Raw genomic sequence first — 22,180 nt, 5'->3', positions numbered from 1 at the left:
TTTGGAGAAGTTTGAAATTTGGCTTTGCCTCTTAACAGACCTTGGGCATGATCCCCGCATCTCTGATGGTCTTCAGGGACATCTCCGCTTTCAGAGGGATAATCACATCAAAGGCTGCGCATGGTGTTTGGCACATGGCTTTAAGCGGGTGGTGGCCTGAGTTAGATCCATGCTGTCTGTGGGCTCTATAACCCTTGGAGTCCTTCCACAATCATTTAAAGCACTTGCTCAGGAAGGTGGCCAGCAAAATGGAGAAAAGACTGCTCTAGGCAGACCCCAGTGCAGGCTCTGGGCTTGCTTCCTTTGCTAGCTTAAGTGAGTTGGGCAAGGCACTCGGGTGACTGATTCCAGCTCCTATTACAATTTATAATATAACTTGTATCCCATAAAAATGTTATTCTAGGGCAGGGAAGAGAGCTCAGTGGGAAAAGAGCTTGCCATGCTAGCATGGGGAAGTGCAGTTGGGGTCTCCAGTATGCATGCATGTAAAGCCTGGGTGCAGTGGTGACTGCATCAGAGGCATGGTTTACAGCCCCAGTGCTGGGAAGGTGGAGGCAGGAGGAGTCCTGGGGCTGGCTGAGCAGCTAGTCTAGTTAAAAAAGTGAGCTTCAGGATCACTGACAGACACTGTATAAAAAAAAAAAAAGATGGAGAGTAATTGGGGTAGACATTTACGGTTAACCTCGGGCACACATGTGTTCCTGTACACATGTACACACACATGTGCACACACACACCACGTATTATTCTATAGGTATGGCATAACTGTGGTAAATTTGCTCTTCTGACTTCCTGACCTTTACCAGAATTATTTAATCAAAGTCTTCAGATTTGATGCACCATGACTGGGGACACTGAGTGACATCCTACAGTAACCAATTTAATGATGCTGTTTTTAGAAACGCCTCATGGAGAATAGTGACAAGAGTGTGTATTTGTTCAGGGAGCTTATCAACATGGGCTCTGCATGTCTGAACCCTGTAGAGCAAGGTGTGATGATAAGACCCACAGACTGGTTGCTTAAGGCAGGACAAACAGACAAGATTCACAGTGTATCACACTTGATGCTGAAGAGCGATGGATTTCAATGACCAGAACAGCTACAGTTCTTCACAAACCCTTGTCAGACAACACCAGTCATCTGATCCGTTCAGGACAGATCGAAGTAAAACTGTCCACAGGGAGATGCCGTGGAGGAGGGCGGTGTGGCGGGGTGGAGGAGGGCGGTGTGGCGGGGTGGGGGAGGGCGGTGTGGTGGGGTGGGGGAGGGCGGTGTGGTGGGGTGGGGGAGGGCGGTGTGGCGGGGTGGGGGAGGGCGGTGTGGTGGGGTGGAGGAGGGCGGTGTGGTGGGGTGGAGGAGGGCGGTGTGGTGGGGTGGAGGAGGGCGGTGTGGCAGGCAGCCTCTGGATTTTGTCATTAACTACTCCTTCGAGTTTCTTTTCTCTCAGTCCTGCCCCTAGTACTTCGCTGGCAGAGCAGCTTCCTCATGGTGAACTCACACTCGGCCTCTCCACTCCCACGCAGTCTCTGTGGACACAGCTTCCTGTGTCCTGGACTCCTCCGTTCAACTTTCTTTGCTATGAGTGACCACAGCACTTTCTACTCCATGCTCCCACCCAACAGGACCAGAGCAAGGTTGTTAGCTCACCTGAGATAAAATGTTACCCCATTTAGATCTATTGTAACTGTAGCATCTCTTAAAAAAAGTGTATGTGTGTGTATGTGTGCGTGTGTGTGCACATACATGTATGCATGTGTATGTGTGTGTGTGTGTGTGTACACATGTTGGGGCCAGATGTTGATATCTGGTATATCTTCCTCAGCCGTTCTCAACCTTATCTTTTTTGAGACAGGGTCTCTCACTGAATCTGGAATTCAAAGATTCTATTAGACCAGCTGGCCAGTGAGCTCCAGGATTCTGCCTGTCTCTGCTGGGGTTCCAGGTGTGTGCCACCACACCCAGCTTTTTACACGGGGTGCTGGGGATCTAGACCCAGTCTTAGTATTTGTGTAGCAAGCAGTTTACCTTTTACATATTTCCCAAGTAAACAGCTCCTCCACTCCCACCCCATGCTATCCCACAGAGATCTGTCCCTGGCTACTTTAAGGATGGAATCTTACTTTGAAGCTTATTTTCCATGCAGTGATATTTACATATGGGGTTTCATTTTTTAATGACAATGTTCTGATGATTTCACATCTCTTTACTAAGCCACTGACCCCTAAATATCTTTAACATCCCTCCTAACTGTAATAGACTCTGAAATAATCAGTAGACTCAAACACATGTGGTCTTGGAAATCACTGACTTCTCCAGTCCTCTGTCATGGAGAGAAGGCTGGAGAGGGAAAAGAGACCAGACCAAAACCCAGTTTGCCTGTGACCTATGGAACATCACTTCTGGTAAATTCAACCACAGTCTCTTGGGGTCCACCCCCAACACACACACACACACACACACACACACACACACACACACAGAAGGAGTAAACATTTGCTCTGTTTGGAGTAGCTATTATGGAGGAAAGCCGTACCCATCACTGAGCCCTTGGACACAGGGTTGAGTTCCTGCATTGCGGCTAGTTTGTCCTTTGCAAAGCCCCAGCAGGGAATAACACACACAGGATCAACTGCACATCCATGCAGCTCCCAGGCAGCAGCCTAAAGTAGAGAGGTGGCTTTACTATCACCAGCAAAAGCCAAAGTGCTCCGAGGAATGGAACTTCTTAATTAAAAAAGAAGCCTCGTCCCAAAGTCCCACCAAAATGCAAAAGATGACAGGAATTGAGGTAGGGCCATGCACCAGGCAGGGGAGTGTCATCTTAGGACGCCTGACAGGTTTCCCCTCAGCCACAGGGAACTGGAGCTGCCCTGTGACTTCAGGTGCTGTACACAAAAGTCTGCCCAACCTTCTCACTGTGAGGCGTGAATTATTCATAGAAAATGAAACTGTACTGGATCACAGTGCTTACATAACTCAGCTTTCCTCAGGGACTCTGCAGTCCCCAAAGCAGCTACCTCTGAGGCCAGAAAAGACAAGGCCATTGTCTCTGTTTTCTGATTCCTTTGTGTATGTTCACATACACTCAGATTCACATGTGCATACAATGTGTATGTTTGAATGGTAGTGCATGTGTGTCACGATGCACATGTATAGGGACTAGAGGACTTTCAGGTATCAATTTCCTCCTTCCACTGTGAGTTTGGGACCCTAACTCAGATAGTCAGGCTTCTGTGGTGGTGGGTGCTTTTTCCCTGCTGAGTCACCTCACCAGCTGGATCCCTGACTTCTAAAAGAGAAAAAAACAAAACAAAACAAGAAAACCTCCTCTACCGTTGCTCCTTAAACATCCAAGTTCACCTAAGACTGTCGGTGTACTTTCACCTCTGAAAACATTTTCCCTGGTAATAAATCCAGATTCTATTCTATACACTGCAAGTCAGATTCAGTCACCAAGCAGCTTGACTAAGGATGCACGCAGAATGTACAAATTGCCTTAACCACTCTGGCAGTGAAAGGCGGCAAGAGGGAGACTCCACCTAGCATTCTGTCCCCAGCGGAGACCCTGATGGTCTGTGGGCTTGGCTTCTTTTGGGAGAACAACATTCTTGGGCCAGTGCTTTTCTGTCCTCAGCTCTCAGGAATGGGCAGGCTAGGAGAATGGAGTGCTTGGCTTTGATCCTCTGCACACGGGCTGACCACTTTGTTGTGTATTTCTGGAGACAGATCTGACAGGGGCCTACTCCTCCCACACTGGGCCTTGCAGAACCAGGATACCTTCTTGTGAAACAAACACAGGCCCTAAAATGGGTCAAGTGATGAAGAGTGGGAAATGCTGGTGCCTCCTACATTTGTCCGAATATAGTCCCAACAGATGGCATTGAATAACAGAAATTTTACAAGGCTGAGCTGTGAGGGAGTGAGGTGGAACATCACCTTACCTCCGTGGCTCTGGGGTTATGTCTTCAGTCACGGGAGGGATTAGTGAGGCCAGGTAGCCTTTCCTTAAAAAGCAACTTCCATCAAAGCCAGTTATATACCATGTCACTCTGGTTATAGACAATTGTACTGTTTTTCTGATACAGTACTATGGAGGTTGATGATCAGATATAACAAACCTATATCTGGTATGTCTGAAAATGGAATTTTCTAGCTTATCAGCTATTTCAATAAAAAGATGGGGGCTGGTGAAATGGTTTAGAGGGTAAGGACATGGGGTGCCAGGTTTGATGACCGAGGTTCACTCCCTAGATCTTACATGGTAGAGAGAACCATCTCCTGGAAGTTGTCTTTAAGCACCTCATCCATGCATTCGTGCCTGGAAACACACAGGCATACTCACACCCTAGTTTAGTAAATGTGATTGAAAAAAGATGGTGATAGATACGTAATACATTATATACATTATCAATTAATTTCCAGTAAACTTTTCTTAAAGCCAAATCTCTGTTAGTGGGCTTAACCTTTCGAGGGGTGTTCAAAAGGTGTGATCAAGTCTGAAGGTCATGACCATGAACATGAATTGGCACATTTTAGAGATATGACTGTTAGTTCACACAGTGCTGGAAGCATCATGTGACTTCAGTTTTGAAGGCACTGTGTTGGAGCTCCAGAGATTCCTACTATTTAGGCTGTAATCGTTCTCCCAGACAGCTCACAAAGTGGAGTGAACTGAAGGTAACTGTCCTCTTCTACCCTTACAACTATAACGCGAGTCAGGGACAGTGTGCACACACTGGAGGGGACTCTGTGCACCCTGGGGTGGGGGTGGGGCTCTAGGTGTAGGTGTCAGTAGTTCTTAGTAATCACATATAGGGGAAGGCACATTGGATGCATATGACCAGTGAGGCCACCAAGCTCTGCTCTGGAAAGAACACAGAGCCCAAGAAATGACTTCCTGTGGTCACCTTTCAGCCATCCCTCATCTCCTCCTGCCACCTAACATTTCTTTGGACAGGTTTTGTCATGGTATGAAGCTGTTGGTGTTTGTCTTTGGCTTTTTTTTTTTTTTTTTTTTTTTTTGGTTTTTCGAGATAGGGTTTCTCTGTGTAGCTTTGCACCTTTTTCTGGAACTCACTCTGTAGACCAGGCTGGCCTCGAACTCAAAGAGATCCGCCTGGCTCTGCCTCCCAAGTGCTGGGATTAAAGGCGTGCGCCACCACCGCTCGGCTGTCTTTGGCTTTAAGCTATACTCCGTATGTAATACCAAAGGTGAGGCTGACCGGGCACTTGCCATCTGCCACTGCTCCAGTTTAGGATCTTGTTAAAACCTTTCAATATCTCTGCAGACTCTGCTGCCTCAAATCCATCTGCTCAGTTTTAGCTTCTGTTCCCAAGACTATTCTGCTTGAGATCCCCAAAGTAGCCAAGAAGGAACCGAGTCCTTTAATCTGACATTAAGGCTAATGTTTATCTGGAGTCAGACATACTGACGCCATACCTGTACACCAACCAATCAGATCACTGGCTCTTCTCTAGCAAAACTTTCTATCCCTCCTCTCCGCTGTATCTGTGCACTTATCTTACTGTCCAAGGACAGTGCTGTAAGCGACATGCAAAGTTCTTGTGGAATCAGAGCACACTTTGAACTGGGGGCAGGGGCCTCAGGGAAGACTCAATATAGGCTAGATTTTAATTGGGTCTTTAAAGGGCTACTCTTAAGGGAACTGAATACCTCTGAATATAAACGGAGAAGCTAAAATTAAATTATATTTATGTCTCTTCAAATAACAAAAGTTGATTTTGAAAATCCAAAATCCTAAACAAATAAAACAAAAAATTGTAGCAGAGTTCTGTAATCATTTAGGTTATAGGAATTTTAATCTGCATCCTTTTATTAGATAATATATCTATAATAAAAAATTAGGTAACCCAAATTTTAAATTGTTTACCTCTGCATCTTTTGTTTAACACAGGTGCCTCCAGATTTACACATTCTAGTCCTGTGATTAGGCTAAACTGACTAATTTGTGCATTATTTCCCTGTTTGTGTGATTCTGCTTGTTGCCAGGATATTTTTGAGGTTGGTAGAAGCTAGTCATCAAGTCTGCGACCACTTTACGAGGACTGTTAGCTGATTCTTCCATCGATTGTTCTTTAGAAATTATAGACACTTTTCTCTGATTATAACATCACCTAAACCTAGTGAGGTCCACCCTATGATTTCTAAACATGACCTGGTGCTCAGACAACCAGCCTTTATGCCTAAATTTATCTTCCCAGCTTAGTGCTCTCCTTAGTCTGCGTCTTGAGCAAGGCCCCTTCCTCTCCCCCACAGAGCTAGAGTTTACTCTGAACCTGGCTTATAGTTACGTTCTTAATTATATGGCAAGGCAGCACACTACAGACATATGAGCAAGGCTCTACAGCCAAAATGCCCGGCTTTAAACCCTAGCAAGACTATTGATTAGCTATGTGACTTCAAGTAATGCAGGTAAATATTGTTTCAGATTCACAGTCTATAAGATGAGAAAGATGAGCTTTCTATCAATCTCATAAAACCAGTAAGGATTGAGTGGGTATCTATATTTAGACACACACAATTTCATTTAATATGTAATAAAGTCAAACATATGACATACTATATAATATGTGAGAGAACATCTAGAATCATAACTGCTACATAGTAAATGTTTTATATTATTATTATTATTATTAAGCATAGTTTAATATATTGAGATTCAAAGACATTAATTAAATTGGAAAATAACTCAATAAATTTGCTTGCTATATTTTTGTTTACATATCCATTCCTAGAGCTAAGTAGCCGTTTTCTTAAAAAAATGAAATCCTGAATGTCTTTATATTCTGTCTTTCTCAAACTACTAGTCTAAGGTTGTGAAACTTGTACAGGTGATTCGCCTGAAGCTATGGTTTACTGACTGGTGGTGTGTCTCCTGGGGTTGGTGTAAAGAGCTCTGAGTGGAGAGGCACCCCTGGGAGTTCTGGCTGTCCTGTTTCTCCTTCAAAGCTCTTGCATCTAATTACAAGCACCTATGCAGTTTTCAGTATCTGAACAACGATCTGAATTACCCAAACACTGTAGAAACCCAACTGCATTCTGTGCAAGCACAGATGGCTCCTGAGGGATGGGCCAGTGTAGTACTTGTCAGTGAACCCTGCCCTCCCCAGCTCCACGCCCCCACTTGAGTTTACCTCCTTCCTGATTTCATGCTTTGGGTCTGCCAAACATTCACAGATCTCAAAGGCCATCTATCTGTTCATGAGCTTTTATTGACTTTTGTGGGTCATGTGGGCCTGACTAGATTGGCATTTAACAAGATGCTAGCCTGTTATTTCACAGTCATTAACCACCTCTGAGTTTCCTGTCCTTAGCTGCTGAGAGCTCTTTGGTAGATGCTTGGCTCTTTGAAATTCATTGAGATAAATAAAGAATATTACATCTGAAAGCTTACATTTCAGCAATCTGCTTTTCTGTGCTTTCCCCATACATAAGCAGACCTCCAAAGGAACCGACAGCCCATTTCTCTTCACCATCAATGTGCTACCCCAGTAACAACTGTCTTAACAAATTGCAAAACTCAGAAGGCATCAAGGATTAGAGAAGCCACTCAGGTCTCCTCTGGTTTCCCTGATATAGATTTAATCTCAATTAAACTTGTTAATTCCTTTATCAATCACATCCTAAAGTGGCATTCAAGCTTCTGGCTAGCCTGTATACTCCTTTCTCCCTTGCACACCTATGTAAGCCTTCTACACTTTTACTACTTCAGTTCTTTCTACAAACAGCACTGAAGAAACACTAGGCCAGAGACTATTATCTGTCACTCATGGCTGCATGCTTGTGATGCAGGCAGGGATTTACCCTAAAGCTCTAAAGCATTTCTTTATCTTGCCCCCTCTCCTTTCTTAGGAAAGACTTCTGAGGATCAGGGGTGCTCAATTTATCATAAAGTATAGGTGAAATTTTACTGAAGCAGATACTTTTATAGGATTATATCTGAAGCTTGTTTCCCTATGTGGGGATTTTGTAGCATAAACTGGATCAAACTCATATGAATCTGGTTTCAAGAGGCACGACATAGACTTACAAAGCAGGCATCCAGGTACTCCATGACAAGTAAGTGAGAAGGGCTTTGAACCTATTTACAAGGGTGCATAGTCTCTCTCCTTTCTCCCATCCCTGTCTAAAACCACTGGATCAACTAGACAACCAACCAGCCAATCAACCATCCAGCCAGCCAGCCAACCAACCAAACCAACCACCAATCAATCAACTAGCCATCTTGTCAACCAGCCAACCAACCATCCATCCATCCATCCATCCATCCATCCATCCATCCATCCATCCATCCATCCATCCATCCATCCAGTCAGCCAAACAACTAGCCACCCAGCCAACTAGCCAACCAACCAATTAACCTAACAAACAAACAAACAAACAGAACCTAGTTCAGGAACTTATTTGCTGCTTTCTGTGGAACTGGTTTGGAAGCCATGTTGGTGTTCCTTGGTGGCCAGGCTTGCACTGTGAAGAGCAGAGAGGTGGTGACATGTCCTCTTTAATTGTCTCTGGTGTCCCCTGGCCTGGCTCCCTCCCTTCCCTCTCAGTCTTCTGCTTTACCAGATGACACAGTGGGAGTGACATGTACTCGTGCTCTTCAGTGTGGTCCCTCCTCTCCTTTAGGGCAAGCTCCAAGCACTAGGGTCATGTATTCACCAGAGCCGACCCTGCCCTTGCAGCTTGCAAGCTGAAGCTCAGAAACAGTCATCTATACCCTGGTACAGTCTCCCCCAGAGTTTAACTTACGATTTTCCCTATTTGCCTGGCTTTCCTACCAGTGTCCCAAACTACTTTTTATCCTTTCCACCTTTTCTCAGCACAGTTGAGTTTATTTAAAAGAAATCAAAACACAAAATGAAACAAAAAAATCCCCAAAATTATCCTATGAAGGGAGGGCCTCTGTGTCAGGTGCTTTTCTAGGTGAGATGAGAGGACATGCTGCTACCTTACACTTGTCTCTTGTGGCCAGCAAACGTGTGTAAACTGGCTGGGCAGCATCAGGGACATGGTCAGCTTTTGGCTGAAGAGTAGGAAATTGGCTCTCCCCATTGAGAATCATCGCCGTTGTTCTGGTGGCGCATGCATTAAGCCAACACAGTAAACTCTTATATTCAGTTCCAGGCCATGGTGAGCCCAGTGTTGGCCACACTGGTCTCCTAGGGTGGTGTGCTCTTACACTAGATTTGAACAGATCTTCCAGTGGATACTGAGTCAGCATCTGTGACCAAGGTCAGTGTTCATAAGAATTATTCAGACCTCAAATTTAGAAGATGGGAGGAGAATTTTCATTTTTCTTCCACTATAGAATGAACCAAACCAAAGTGTAGCTGATGTGGGAGCACCCACAGGTGTAGTTCTACACTTCTTACGTGGCACCCACTGGATGAGTAATGCTGCACTAAAAGGGATTTAAGCCTGTCAGGTTAATTACACAATATTAGGTACAAAAACAAACAGTGCAACACAAAACATAGCTACATCATTATTTGCAGTAAATGTTAACTCTAAATAAGTGCAACCTGTCCACAAATGCTTGCTATAAACTAATTAAAAAAATAAAATTTGATGGATAAACATGAAAAAAAAATTCTCATCGAGAATTTTTTTTTTAAATATCAGCACTCATTTAGAGTTCGGGATTTGTGAAAGAAAGCTTTAAAAGGAGCAAACCTGATTGGCTGTGGCTGTTGCTGCGAAGGGGACACTTGTTGCAGGAGTTGTTGCTGCAGAGACAGTGGCGGACGTAGCGCTGTGCATCATGGGTACTTTCAGGAGGGGAACCATGGGAGCAATGAACAGGAGGGTGTAGCATTATGGTAATAGAAGTGGTGTTTGGCATGTGAATATCAGAGCAGCAAGCCATCATGGTTAAACCAGCAGATGGCATGCAATCACAATGCAAAGCAGGTAAGCATGGGAGAGAAATAAAAAGGGAAAATAGCTTATTACAAGTACAATTAAAGGAAGTCTTCAAACATAATCAGTGATTCCCAGAAAGGTCAAAGCATACTGCTTTGATTGATGTATTTATAAACATTTTGCTTCCAATGACAGAGCCATTCCCAATTCAGAGTGTATTGTGACTATAACAAGGGTTGCTTCTCAAAATATGAGAACTCCTAATATCCAATGAAATGAGAATATAAGATAATCAAAGTATACTAATCACAAATTCTGAAACACTGAAGGCTCAATAGGCCCAATTTAAGATAAGATGAACTTTGGAATTAATTGTGGTTAAACTAAAAAAAATTTTTTTTTTTCCAATTGGGCATCACATCTGTAAACTGGAATTTCAGTGGACTATGTTTTATTTTGGTCAATAAACAGTGAGGCAGAAAAATGGCCTTGGTGTAAAATCTAGAGTAGTTACTATGAAGTAACCAGATACATTTTGCCAGTGTTTATTTTCTCAACTCTTACATGAAACTGCTTGGATGTCCTGAAGACAGACTTTTGTGCCAAGGCCCTGAATGTGAGAGGTGACTCCACTATCGAAATTTCCCATCTAAGGGAATGTGGAGATACAATACACATCACAAATAAGTCAACACTCTAAAAAGATAATTAAGCAATAAAGTTCAGATACTTGATATCAAAATACATCCCTGTATAAATTTTTTCCAAAAATAAATACTTCTGGGAAACTCTGATAACTCTAACACACAGCAAAGAGGAGATAAAGGCACACCACTATGAAACTTTAAAACATTGATGAAATTAGCCTGCCTCTGTTTGCCTCATGCTAAACCAGCTAAACTATAAAGAGAAACAGAACACAAATCATTAAAAAGCACATTGTACTTGTGGTTTTATGTCTCTGTAGTGATTGTTCTAGCATAAGAGGTCACATTAAAAACCATCATTTTCTTAAATACACAGGCATAGCTTACAGGTTAACTCTAAAGCCCTTAGGCCTTCAGATCTACTTCCTAAAGCATTTTCTACCATCTCTGAAATCAACGTCAAACAGTGAAGGCATTGTACATCGTATAAAAGACAAATAAAAAAGGTTGAAACCTACCAATACTGGTAGCGGGTGTCATGCACAAAACTGACCCTGAAGTCATGCAATGGGGGGTGGGGGTGGAAAAAGTGGTAAAGGGAAAGAAACAGGTTAGCGGTTTAGAGTTAACATTCAAAGTGAGATTCAAGCACAACCAGAAATAAGTAGGGTTAGTTTACACAGTTTTTAGGGCCGTTCACATCATCAGTACAGACACAGATAGATCCGACTAACTTTAAGCCAATAAGATTCTAAGCCCACTCTCTGATTACTCTCCCCTTCCATCTAGGTCAACATGATTCTAATAAGGATGACGTGTGATGGTACCACAGTGTCCTTCTTTGAAGACTTCAAAGTATTTTCCAGGCATTATCGAGTTAATCCTCTAAGGTGGAGAGTGGGTATTTTACAGATGAAAAATCTGAGGCACAGTAACTCCTCCAAGGTTGTGTGTGGTGTGAGTCAAGGGCAAGGCTGGAATAGAGTTCCACGCTCCATTCAGGTCAGATTTGAAACTTGTTAGGAGTGCACTACACTCATTGCTTTAAAAGTTGCTTGGTGATGAAGTATGTCATGTCAGTAGCAGTGTAAGAACAGTGAATCAAGATTTCATAGCCTCTAAATTGGAGCTCTGCCAGGTAGGGCGGGGAATATTAACCTCCTACTTGGGTGCTAGTGAAGAGTGTCAAAGCTCCTGAACAGAACCAGCCCCATAGGTCTGGGATCTCTTCTTGCTATGAGATTCGCTATGATAAAGGGGTGGCACTTGTCAGTGAGGTCTGATCATGCAGCAATCATGCCGACCTGGGACTACACGAGGTCCTAGGGGAGAGATTTGATCACCGTCCTTTCAAGGTAACTTCTGAGGGATCGAAATGTCTCAGAAATCTCAGATTGGTGTCTAGGTTAGTGGGAAAGGAAGAACTACATTCTCCGTGGATGGCCTTAATGTACACACCTCCCCAGGTTCCTACCATGGACAGAGAGATACCTGTCAGGAGGGTGGAAAAGATGTGTTGGAGTTCTGAGGGATTATCTGCTACCAGTTCTGTCCCTCAGAATGTAAGATGAGGCAATCTAAGGAGTCCTGGAAATTCAGAGTCAGGTGAGTAGATGTCCGAGTGGTATTTTTAATGAATGTAGGAGCATCTGCTGATGATGTCAGAACTAGCTGCTGAGATGTTAGATTCGGACTCTGGAAACTATGTGTCTTTATTCATTTTGATAAGGACTTCTTGCCTGACCGAATTTTGACCAGCCTAACACTATTAAGTTAGGAAAAGGTTTTTCAAGTGGGCCACTGCTGGCTTCCTTAACCGGGATGTGCCAATGCATCCAACTCCACACTTGCACCAAGATATAGAGATGGACTCACATGCTTCCAACCCCTGCAGCTGATGTAATCCCTTTCTCCAACCCCGTCTTTCTACTTTCCCCAAATGGCTAGAAAGTTCCTACACCCAGTTTCATTTCCTTGAATCCCTTTCACTCTCTTGTCCAAATTGACAGAACACTTTATACCTTCACTCACAATTCCTGGGCCAATTTGCACTTGCCTACATCTTGTATACTAAGTCACTTTCTTCATTTGAATTCTTAGCCACACACACACACACACACACACACACACACACACACTCATTTTCTCAAAGCTTGTGCTGAATTCCCTATATATGCTGGAGGTTTTAGATCCTGTCCTGGGTCCTTTTAATTGTTACTTCTGATCTGTGGGTCTTCCAGGTGTCTTTCAACCTATACATTTCAAAGTTATCAATGAATTTCTGGCCTCCACATTCTGTGTCCTGCCAGATCGCAGATCTCTTTACCCAAATGTCCTGGCCTCTCCACCTCGGTTTCACCAGGGTCTCCAATGGCGCATGCTAAGCTCTTTCTCACACTGTCTCCTCCACATCTGGAAATACCTGGTGGATGTCATCACCCATGTTGGGCTTCAGCTCCAACTGTTACTTGATGTCATCTTCCCTCATGAAATGCCCAGGTCCTGCTCCCCAGTGAGCCAGCACAAGGCTGCTTTTGCCCAGCTGAGCGCCTGTCTGCTTATCTGATATGCGTGTGACTATGAAAGTCCCACGCCATTAGTGAGACAACATCTGGCTTTCCTCCTTCCTACTCCTCATTCTGCCCTGCTAATCACCCCACTTCTGGGAAGGATTTGCTGGCCTCTGCTGCTGAGAGGATGGAGGCCCTTCCGGCCCAGGCCTTGACTAACTCCGCACTGCGTTCCTCGTCATGGTACCAGGGTCCTTCTGGAGGGCCCTTTATCGATTTCAACTGAACTCACCATACTTTTTAATCTGGTTGGGGCTTCCCACAGCTGTCCCCCTCCCCCTGTCTAGAAATCTCTATAGCCACTTCTTTCATCTCTCATGTGTCAAAATATGTGTCATTTCTTCAGAAAATCATTTCATTCCTAATTTTTCCCACCCCTCCTCCCATCTAAGTCAGTTTCTATTTTAATTTCTATTTAATTATTTGAACTCTTTGCTTTTTCATTCATAGTACTCTAAATGTTAGCAACCCATTTAATAAATGTTTAGCATCTCTCTCTCATTCTGCTGTGAACTCAGAAGGGCGGAGGCCACGTTTGACAAGGTACATGGAGAGAACTTTGTTCCTGAAAGCTTTTAAAGGGCTTGGGTATAAAATATCCCACTTAAACGTTAACTATGTCAGGTTTCAAAGTTACTTCTATAAAATCCCCCTTTCTTCTGTATTCTCTAGTGAATGGGCTTTCTCCAAAGCCTCCTGGGCCACCTGTGAGCAGACAAAGGATGTGAACCACCAGAAGCAGCTTCGGCAGGCACCACATGGGACTTGCACAGTGTCACTCTGGTTTATGCCCTGGATTTGGGAGTGCTTGACCATGCTTCCTCACTGGGCCCCTCTCTACCTGCCAAGAATTGCTGGAACATGGGAAGTGTGGGGCTTCTGCCTGTGGGCTGCTCTCTTTATGCCGAATTCTGGTCCTGTGCTGCTTTGTAAGCCTCATTCCCACCTGTGACCCCTGCCCTGCCCTCTGTTCTTCCCACGGATCCTATGGGTACTTTGTGCTATTACCACAGCGAAGGCTGCTCTCTTCTTCCAGCCTGCTCTTGCCACACCTGCCCAGTACGCTCTGCCTCCAATGGTAAAATCTTACTCCTTTTGCAAAGTCCTCAGCCAATTTCTCCTGCTGTGGGAAAATCCTCCTCCTCTGCATTGTTTATGCCACTGCCTGCTGAAGAAGAACACCTTACCTCTCTCTTTCATCCCCGAACCCATGCTCAAACCCTGGCTCATCCATCATACTGTGGAGTCTGGTTTCTACCCATTTGCATTCTCTTTGTGGGTCTGCAATCCAGACCATAGCTTGTGTCCAAGGAATGCTTGCTGAACTGAATGGAATCCGTACGTTCTGACGTTAGGCAGACAGTTTCCACCCAACATAAACAATCCTTTTACAAGTGTGTGAAAACTTTGTGTAATGTGTGTGGTTTCTCATTACTAGGCAATGTCTGGCCTAGAACCTTCCATATGCACTTCCAATGTGGTGAATATTTCATGAAGAATCAAGGAAGGACTGTGCTGCCTCTGTGGTGACCCAGCTGGGCATGTCACCGGGATGCCGATGCTATGGAGAAAGCCTTCTCAAACACTCGATTCCTCCACTGCACAGATACTTCAAGTTTCTTGTGAACCAGGACTACCTGGGAATGCTCTTATTTTTACATGCCATTTTGTAGTGTAAATACAACCTCAGTTTTTCCATCTGCAAAATGCAAATAACTGTTCACCACCAATTGAACTGTGACATCTTGATGAACAATGACAGCGTCTATAGGGACACTCAGAGCAACTCAGAGCCCTTGTCACAGAGGTGCCCAGACCTACTCACGGTACTGCTGCTTCTGAGACCATGCATGATTTTGACACTTTCCTACCATAACAAATGAAATGTATAACTTTGTGTTTAAAACAACCCCTATCAGAAACACACACACACACACACACACACACACACACACACACACACACAGAAGAAAAATCCCACCCACTAGAATGTGCCAGGGTACCAGCCAAGGTGGTAATTATCTCACTATGGCTGTGGGGAAGAAGCCCACACCCTGTGTGACATTTTACATTAAAATCTTTACAGCCTGGAGGCACATCTCCTAAAATCCAAATTCACATTGTGTCAATGGGAGGATTTTAGTACATATCAAAGCTTTACTATGGATGGCCTTTCAACGCAGGGTAATCTCCAAGAGGACACACAAAAAAATGCCTTCGATTCATGTGTGGATAATTGCTTGTGTAAAACATTAACAGAAAGATTTTTTTTTAATGTTTGTTAAAAATAACAGGTTAACCATCTGCTAAAAATTACCATATAACACCACTGCCTGATCAGCAGAGGTTTAAAAACAACCAGGATAAATCTTGAATGATTATTATCATTGTCATAAAGTTGAAAACATGGTTTATAAGTAATATATCCTGAAACAAAGAGACAAACCAAAAAAAGCCTACTATAACCATGGAGATGTCTGCTATGGATTTAATTGGTTAGAGGATTTATGCTAATTTTATTTTAATAAAATTATTTTCTCTTCCATCATTTCAGAGAAGTGTGATGAATTTCTTGGGAGTTCAGATACCACTCCAATACACAAAATGTACATGATTATTCACTGTGATCTTTATAGCATATTATGCTATAAACATTTATAATTCACAGAACTGGCTACAGGTTGCCAGCACAGTTGAGCTGTTCCTAGGAAATCCGCCAGAGGGCGGGCATACACAACCACAGCTCGTAGGGACTATTAACCATTAACCTGTTTCATCCACAGGAAGCAAGTTACTGCTTAAGCTATGCTATTCACCCTTGCTTGGGAAATACTCAAAGTGAGGAAGCTTTCGATGATTTATCCAGGCAGTTATTACTGTTTTAGAGTATTTCATATACCTTAGGAGGCTGCTGAGATCTTTGTGATGCTCAGTTCTGGGTTTCCCTGGTGCTCTCAGGAGATGCTAAAGTCTCTACGACCCATTCTTCAGAAACAGACTCATATTTTTCCATTCAATACTTTTTTTCTCTCTTAAAAGATATAGTGGCCACAGAGTCTACAACGAGACACTTGTAGTAACATACAGGATCCTCAGGTGATTATGGTAACCTTCCTTCTGGTAGGTAACCTAACCTCCTGGTAATTATGTTATTTCAGGTGGTTTACAATCACAAATATTGCTAAACTAGAACAGCATGGAATGCCACTAATTAATGTTGTAACAGGGTAAAAAATGAAGGTATTTTAAGACAGATTCAGAACTCAGGAACTTTCTGACATACTGCATCTATATTAATATAAATTTAGTTTATAGGTTACTAATTCATTTAAAATACTAATTCATATAGGTTACTATTTAGTTATAGTTTTTATACAAAGACTATTACCGAAATAAAATCTAGCTACTTCCAATTCTAATTCCTCATATGCTATGGCATCTAAGGAGATTAATATATCCAATCATATAGATTAGTGACAATGTCTACTTGTTATCATGGGATGATGAATTTTCACTTGGAAAAACTCAATGGATATTCTTCCCAACAAGGTTTAAGTCACCTGTTTCTAACAGAGATTAAAAGGTAAGAACTGGTCAAATGAAGATGACCATGTTTGTGAGGGGGTGTGTGGCTGTGTCTGAAGTCACTGAACTGGGTAAAGATGAGGGAGGAGAGTTAGACTAGCTACTGTTTTTCTTCACCTGAATTGATTTTTTTCATGCCACTTCAAAAAATTCCACTTTAATCTGATTTTGGGGAGAAGTCTGTATACGCCGTGTGGGAGCCAGTGGGCGGTATCGTGCTATGTAAGTGGGACCAGGCATCAGACGTCAGGCTGGTCACTTGTGCCACCTTGGAAAGTCACTTCTCATGATTATGGGGGGGCCTCAGTTTTCTCATTTGTAAAACAGTCAACTGGATGAGGAATTCATGAAGACCTTTCGTCCTGAGACCCTGTGGTTAACAGATGGTCCCCGCTGGGTGGTAGGCTAAGGGATGGCAGCCCATCCACTCATCACTCATTGGCTCAGAAACGGAAGACTAGCAAATACTTGTGAACTTGGTGAAAGTTGAGAAGGATGGAGAGAGAGAGAGATAGAGATAGAATGAATATAAAAATATGAGTAGAGGATTACTGTAATTTGAATAGCCTTAGACTTTTTAGTGCTCTGAATAGAAGCAGGGGAAAAAGTTAGTATTTATTGGAATTTATATTTTTAGGTCATAGAGTGTTAAGGACAAATTTCAATTATCTAAAAAAACAACAACAACAACAACAACAACAACAACAACAACAACAAAAAACCTTACATAAACTATTTTACAGGCCTTGAGTAAATGGCAGAAACATAAAGCTTTAACTGTTCCCCGTGTCTCTGGTTAAATCCCACCCAACATTTGACTTTCGAACCCTAACTGCCTTTAGCTATTGAAGCAAGTCAATAGGCTGTGGTGGGGTCAGGCCATATTTGCACCTTCTAAATGCAAACTAGACGCCACCAAACAGCTGAAAGAAAGGAGAAGAAAGCACATGACCGGAAGGACACAGGACACGGGCGTGGACGGTAAGGGCACGCACCTGTGGGGATAAACGCCGTGTGTTGCTGCAACTGCGCACTGGTCAGGGCCTGCTGGTAGTGCAGGACGCTGGGGTTGAAGACCGTGCCGGCCCCGTTACTCTTCTCCAGCGCTTGTCTCTTTGGTAAAGGGTGAAGAGCACCGGGAGGGAAGGCCTAGGAGGGAAGAATTTGACAGGATGTGTCCAACTTAAATCACACGTGGGTTCCAGGTCCACAGAGATCATCATTGGCAACATTCTTTTTTCTTTCTTTCTTTCTTTCTTTAAAAAAACGACAGCTAAAGAGAGATGCCTCTGCCATGCACCTTAATTTAAACAGCGGCAATGTCGAATGAGTGAGAATTTGTTATTGAGAGCGAAAGCATGAATTCTGTAACCCAAAAACAGGAGCATCTCAACTAAGGAAAAGAAAAACTATCAAGCAACAACAATGGAAAAAAAAATGGCTTCAGCTTTTAAAACAGGTTAAACTACTCTAAGGGGGAGAAAGAAGCATTTGCGTTATTATTAATATCTATTCTTCAACTGAATGGCAATCTCTTGAATTTAAAGGTTAATAAGAATTATAATGAGCATAATTTTTCTGAGCCACATCATTTAAATTTGCTTCACTCATTTGGAAAAGGTATTAAATTTTGTTAGGATTCATTTTATTTCCCAGATTACGTATGCAAATGAGATGACTAGACACCTTATTGAATTTCCTCCATTTTAAAATTAATAATAATGATTGGCTGCAACCAGTATTTTACATACAACTCTCAGCTGGTTCTCTGAAAAGCTACATGCAAAGCGAAAGGTGAAAGGTCAAAGTACCAGGTCTACAGCTGCTTCGAGAGGTCGCTTCAGTGCTTTGGCAGTCGACTGAGTCTTTTAATAACAGGCAGCGAGCACATGATGGCAGTGGGCCAATGGGGTTCAAGCGAATTAACATACAGGTAAACAGCAAGCAGAGGTGCATCATGGGAACGGCATTGCATTGTGGATAGGTGAGAAGGAAAAAAATATTCTGAATGCAATATACAACGTACAGAACACTAGGCATGCACAACAACAAAAACGTTCTCTAGAGAAATGAATATTACACCTTAAATTAGTATCGAAGCAAAAATGCATCTACTGTACCTTAGTTAAAAGCATATAAGAGAGTAAAATATAGACGTTTGAAATTCAGGAAAGTATATTAAAACAGCAGCTGCATACACACCATAAGCACTTTTTTTTATATTGCTTCAGGGGGGAAAATGCAAAACTTTTAAGGACCACGGGGCCGGAGAACATCTGATAAGTTAGTTCGGATATAAAATAATGAAGAAATGAAGTACATCCCAGTTTGAAAAGCCTTCATTTAGGTGTGTTTCAATTCAGATCTAACCTAACAAAATGAAGTGGTAAACTGAGACAAAAAAATTCAGGCAAAAAATATTCAAACACAAGATTATTTAGGCAAAACAGTTTGGGTTTGGGTCGTTATTTTTTGGCTGAATCACGTGGGTAATTGTCTCAGTTCTTTTCTTCACTCTGCTAGTGTGGGTCTTATCGTGTGGATTAACGTCCCAAACCGCATGTGATTTGAATTTAACAGGAATGTCCCAACTGTTCACTCTCACTGGGCTTTGTTTCTAGTTACTAACTTATCATCCGTTCTGTTTCCACTACATTGAAATTATAATTTATTTCAAACAACTTACCGGGTTATACTAAGAAAGTACCCTTTAAAAAGGCATTTCGTGTCCTTGGGTACTAAAACAATTTCTCTTTAGCAATACTGTTTGTACTTTTAGCTACCTACGATCAGTGACCAAACCGGTTAATGGCAAATGGGACCGTCACTAGAACAAGCAGCTAAAACAGCAGGAAACTGCTTTCAGAAGAGAAGCGAATTTTAACTTATAACCATACTTTTGGGAAGATAGTTTCATTTAAACAACTAAGGTAGTATTGAATCTGGACTGATTTAGACCACAATGAAAAAAATTTCCTCTTTCTGGTTAATTGTTAAGAGATAGAAGAATTCTATGACAGGATTCTGTGAAAATAAAGACATCCAGGGAGCAGCTTCAACGCAAATAGGAACAATGAAATATCCCCCTTTGTGGCTGGCACAATAGGTAAATCCCCAAGGTATGTCTGATAGAATTCACAGTCTGAGTTCTGTGGGAGAATGATCGTATTTGAAATGAAAGGAGATAGTGCTTTGCCCCCAAGATGGGAACAATTAATGATATTTTCTTTGGCAAATGCAGGGTTGCTCATCATTTAATGATTCAGGATAAAAAATGTGAGAGGAGATAGCTTAGGAGCTATGGAACTTGGAGAAAGAGACTAGACATAAAATGGGAAGAACTGTGGGCAGAGAATGGCCAATAGTGAATAGAATTTTCTGGGAGGCAGTTTTAGATAAAGGCCATCAAATAACAGGAAATTGATTTTTTCAGAATAAAATTGAATATTGAAAATAAAAACAGTTCAAGCTCTTAGATATCCCTTCTTTTTTTTTGAGACAAGGTCTTACTTTGTAGACCAGACTGGCCTTGAACTCACAGCAATTCTCCTGCATCAGCCTCCAGAATGCTAGAATTAAAAGCATGGGCCACAATGCCTAGCAATTCCTGGATATTATACAATATCATGAAACTTCCATGATTCTATTTTGGTTAAAAATCTTTCATCCCTGTACAGTTTTACATTGTTAACTAATGCAGGGTCTCCATTTTTCATTTATTTTTACTTATTTGTGTGTGCACCTGTACATGTATGTAAGATGAAGTGTGTGGAGACAGTTCTCCTTCCAGTATGCGGGTCCCAGTGACTGAACTCAGGTCATCAGGCTTGGTGGTAAATGACTTTACTCACTGGCCTTCTTGTTGGCCCCAAGAGCTTGCTGTGGTTTTTTGAGCCTCAACTGACCTTGATTTACTAAAGAAGGCTACATGGCTGTTTCCCCAGGCCACACTGGGACGACACAAGGGATGCTCACCAGCTGGCCGAATCCAAAGTCTTCTGTCCTCAACTTTCAGGCTCAGTTTCCCACTTTCCCAGTCCTTGAAGCTTCTAGTGGGTGGGTCTTTTGATGAGCCTGAGTCTCTAAAGGCTGGTGCTCAGGGACACACTTTTGACTGAACAGAGCATCCCTTACTGAGTTCTCCAAGTGGAACTAGACATGTCAACTTAATCTTTTTAGGGCAGGCATACAGAAGCTTAATGGCCACTTTTTCCTTTTCTTATCTACCTATCTATCTACCTCCCTATCTATCTATCTATCTATCATCTATCTATCTATCTATCTATCTATCATCTATCTATCTACTTACCTATCTATCTACCTACCTATCATCTATCTATCTACCTATCTATCTACCTATCTATCTATCTATCTATCATCTATCTATCTACCTACCTATCTATCTACCTATCTATCTATCATCTATCTACCTATCTACCTATCTACCTATCTATCTATCTATCTACATATCTATCTATCTATCTATCTACCTATCATCTATCTATCTATCTACCTACCTATCTATCTATCTATCTATCTATCTACCTATCATCTATCTATCTACCTACCTACCTATCTATCTATCTATCTATCTACCTATCTATCTATCTACCTATCTATCTATCTACCTACCTATCTATCTATCTATCTATCATCTATCTACCTATCTATCATCTATCTATCTATCTATCTATCTATCTATCTATCTATCTATCTATAAGACAGTTGAAACCTAATTTCTAGAGGTTAGAGTGACGGGAGTTTGAGAACTATAGAGTGAGGATGGTGACATGTCTCCTATCTTCACTGCACAGTGTATTTCTTTAATTAGATGCAAATACCTTCTAGGATACATTGAGGTTTTGAAGTATTAAGGTTTTCATACATATTAAGGCTTTATATAGATTATAATATGAAGCACACAGATAGAATATATTTTTCAAATCTGTGCAGATGGGGCTGGAGAGATGGCTCAGAGGTTAAAAGCACCGACTGCTCTTCCGGAGGTCCTGAGTTCAATTCCCCACAACCACATGGTGGCTCACAACCATCTGTAATGAGATCTGGCGCCCTCTTTTGTATACATAATAAATAAATAAATCTTTAAAAAAAAATCTGTGCAGATGAATAGCTATGTCACTACAGGGTTTCTGGCACACATGTGCTGGTCCAGGTAAGACTGATTGCTGGCCTATTTACCTGCACTGGATGATCGGTCACCCTTCAGGCTTAGACCTGACCTTAGGGGTGATGGAGCTCAATGTAAGTTAGGAGCCTGTTTGGTACCAGTGCAAGAAGGGTCAGTTTAACTAGAACTCAACTTTAGGCCAGATACTTGGGCTCTATTCTTGATGGCCTTGTCTGTAATTGATCCTCTGGCCTATGGTTGCCTCCAGCTGGTCTGAATGGATGGACACATGTGACAAGACTTCATGTGAAACTGAGATTTCCTTTTCAGAGTCAAAGAACCAACCCACTGAAGATCAAGGTGAGA

At 42.4% G+C, this 22,180-nt stretch overlaps 1 protein-coding gene across 8 annotated transcripts in view; it reads right to left on the bottom strand.

Annotated features, from left to right (window-relative positions):
• The window catches only part of Mbnl2 (muscleblind like splicing regulator 2), a 158,912-nt gene that overhangs the window by 17,133 nt on the left and 119,599 nt on the right, over positions 1-22,180 (bottom strand). The window contains exons 6-9 of one of the 8 annotated variants that reach the window (XM_036199763.1): positions 18,498-18,551; positions 17,682-17,835; positions 11,050-11,085; positions 9,696-9,790 (exon numbers count right to left, since the gene is read on the bottom strand). In XM_036199763.1, coding sequence (XP_036055656.1) covers positions 9,696-9,790; positions 11,050-11,085; positions 17,682-17,835; positions 18,498-18,551 — 339 coding nt within the window. The remainder of the gene's footprint in view (positions 1-9,695; positions 9,791-11,049; positions 11,086-17,681; positions 17,836-18,497; positions 18,552-22,180) is intronic. The other 7 variants (XM_036199765.1, XM_036199762.1, XM_036199767.1 and 4 more) reach the window with 7 other exon arrangements.

The sequence above is a fragment of the Onychomys torridus genome, chromosome 9 (genome assembly GCF_903995425.1).
Source record: "Onychomys torridus chromosome 9, mOncTor1.1, whole genome shotgun sequence".
Lineage (NCBI taxonomy): Eukaryota > Metazoa > Chordata > Mammalia > Rodentia > Cricetidae > Onychomys > Onychomys torridus.
This window is presented reverse-complemented; position numbering and strand designations above follow the sequence as displayed.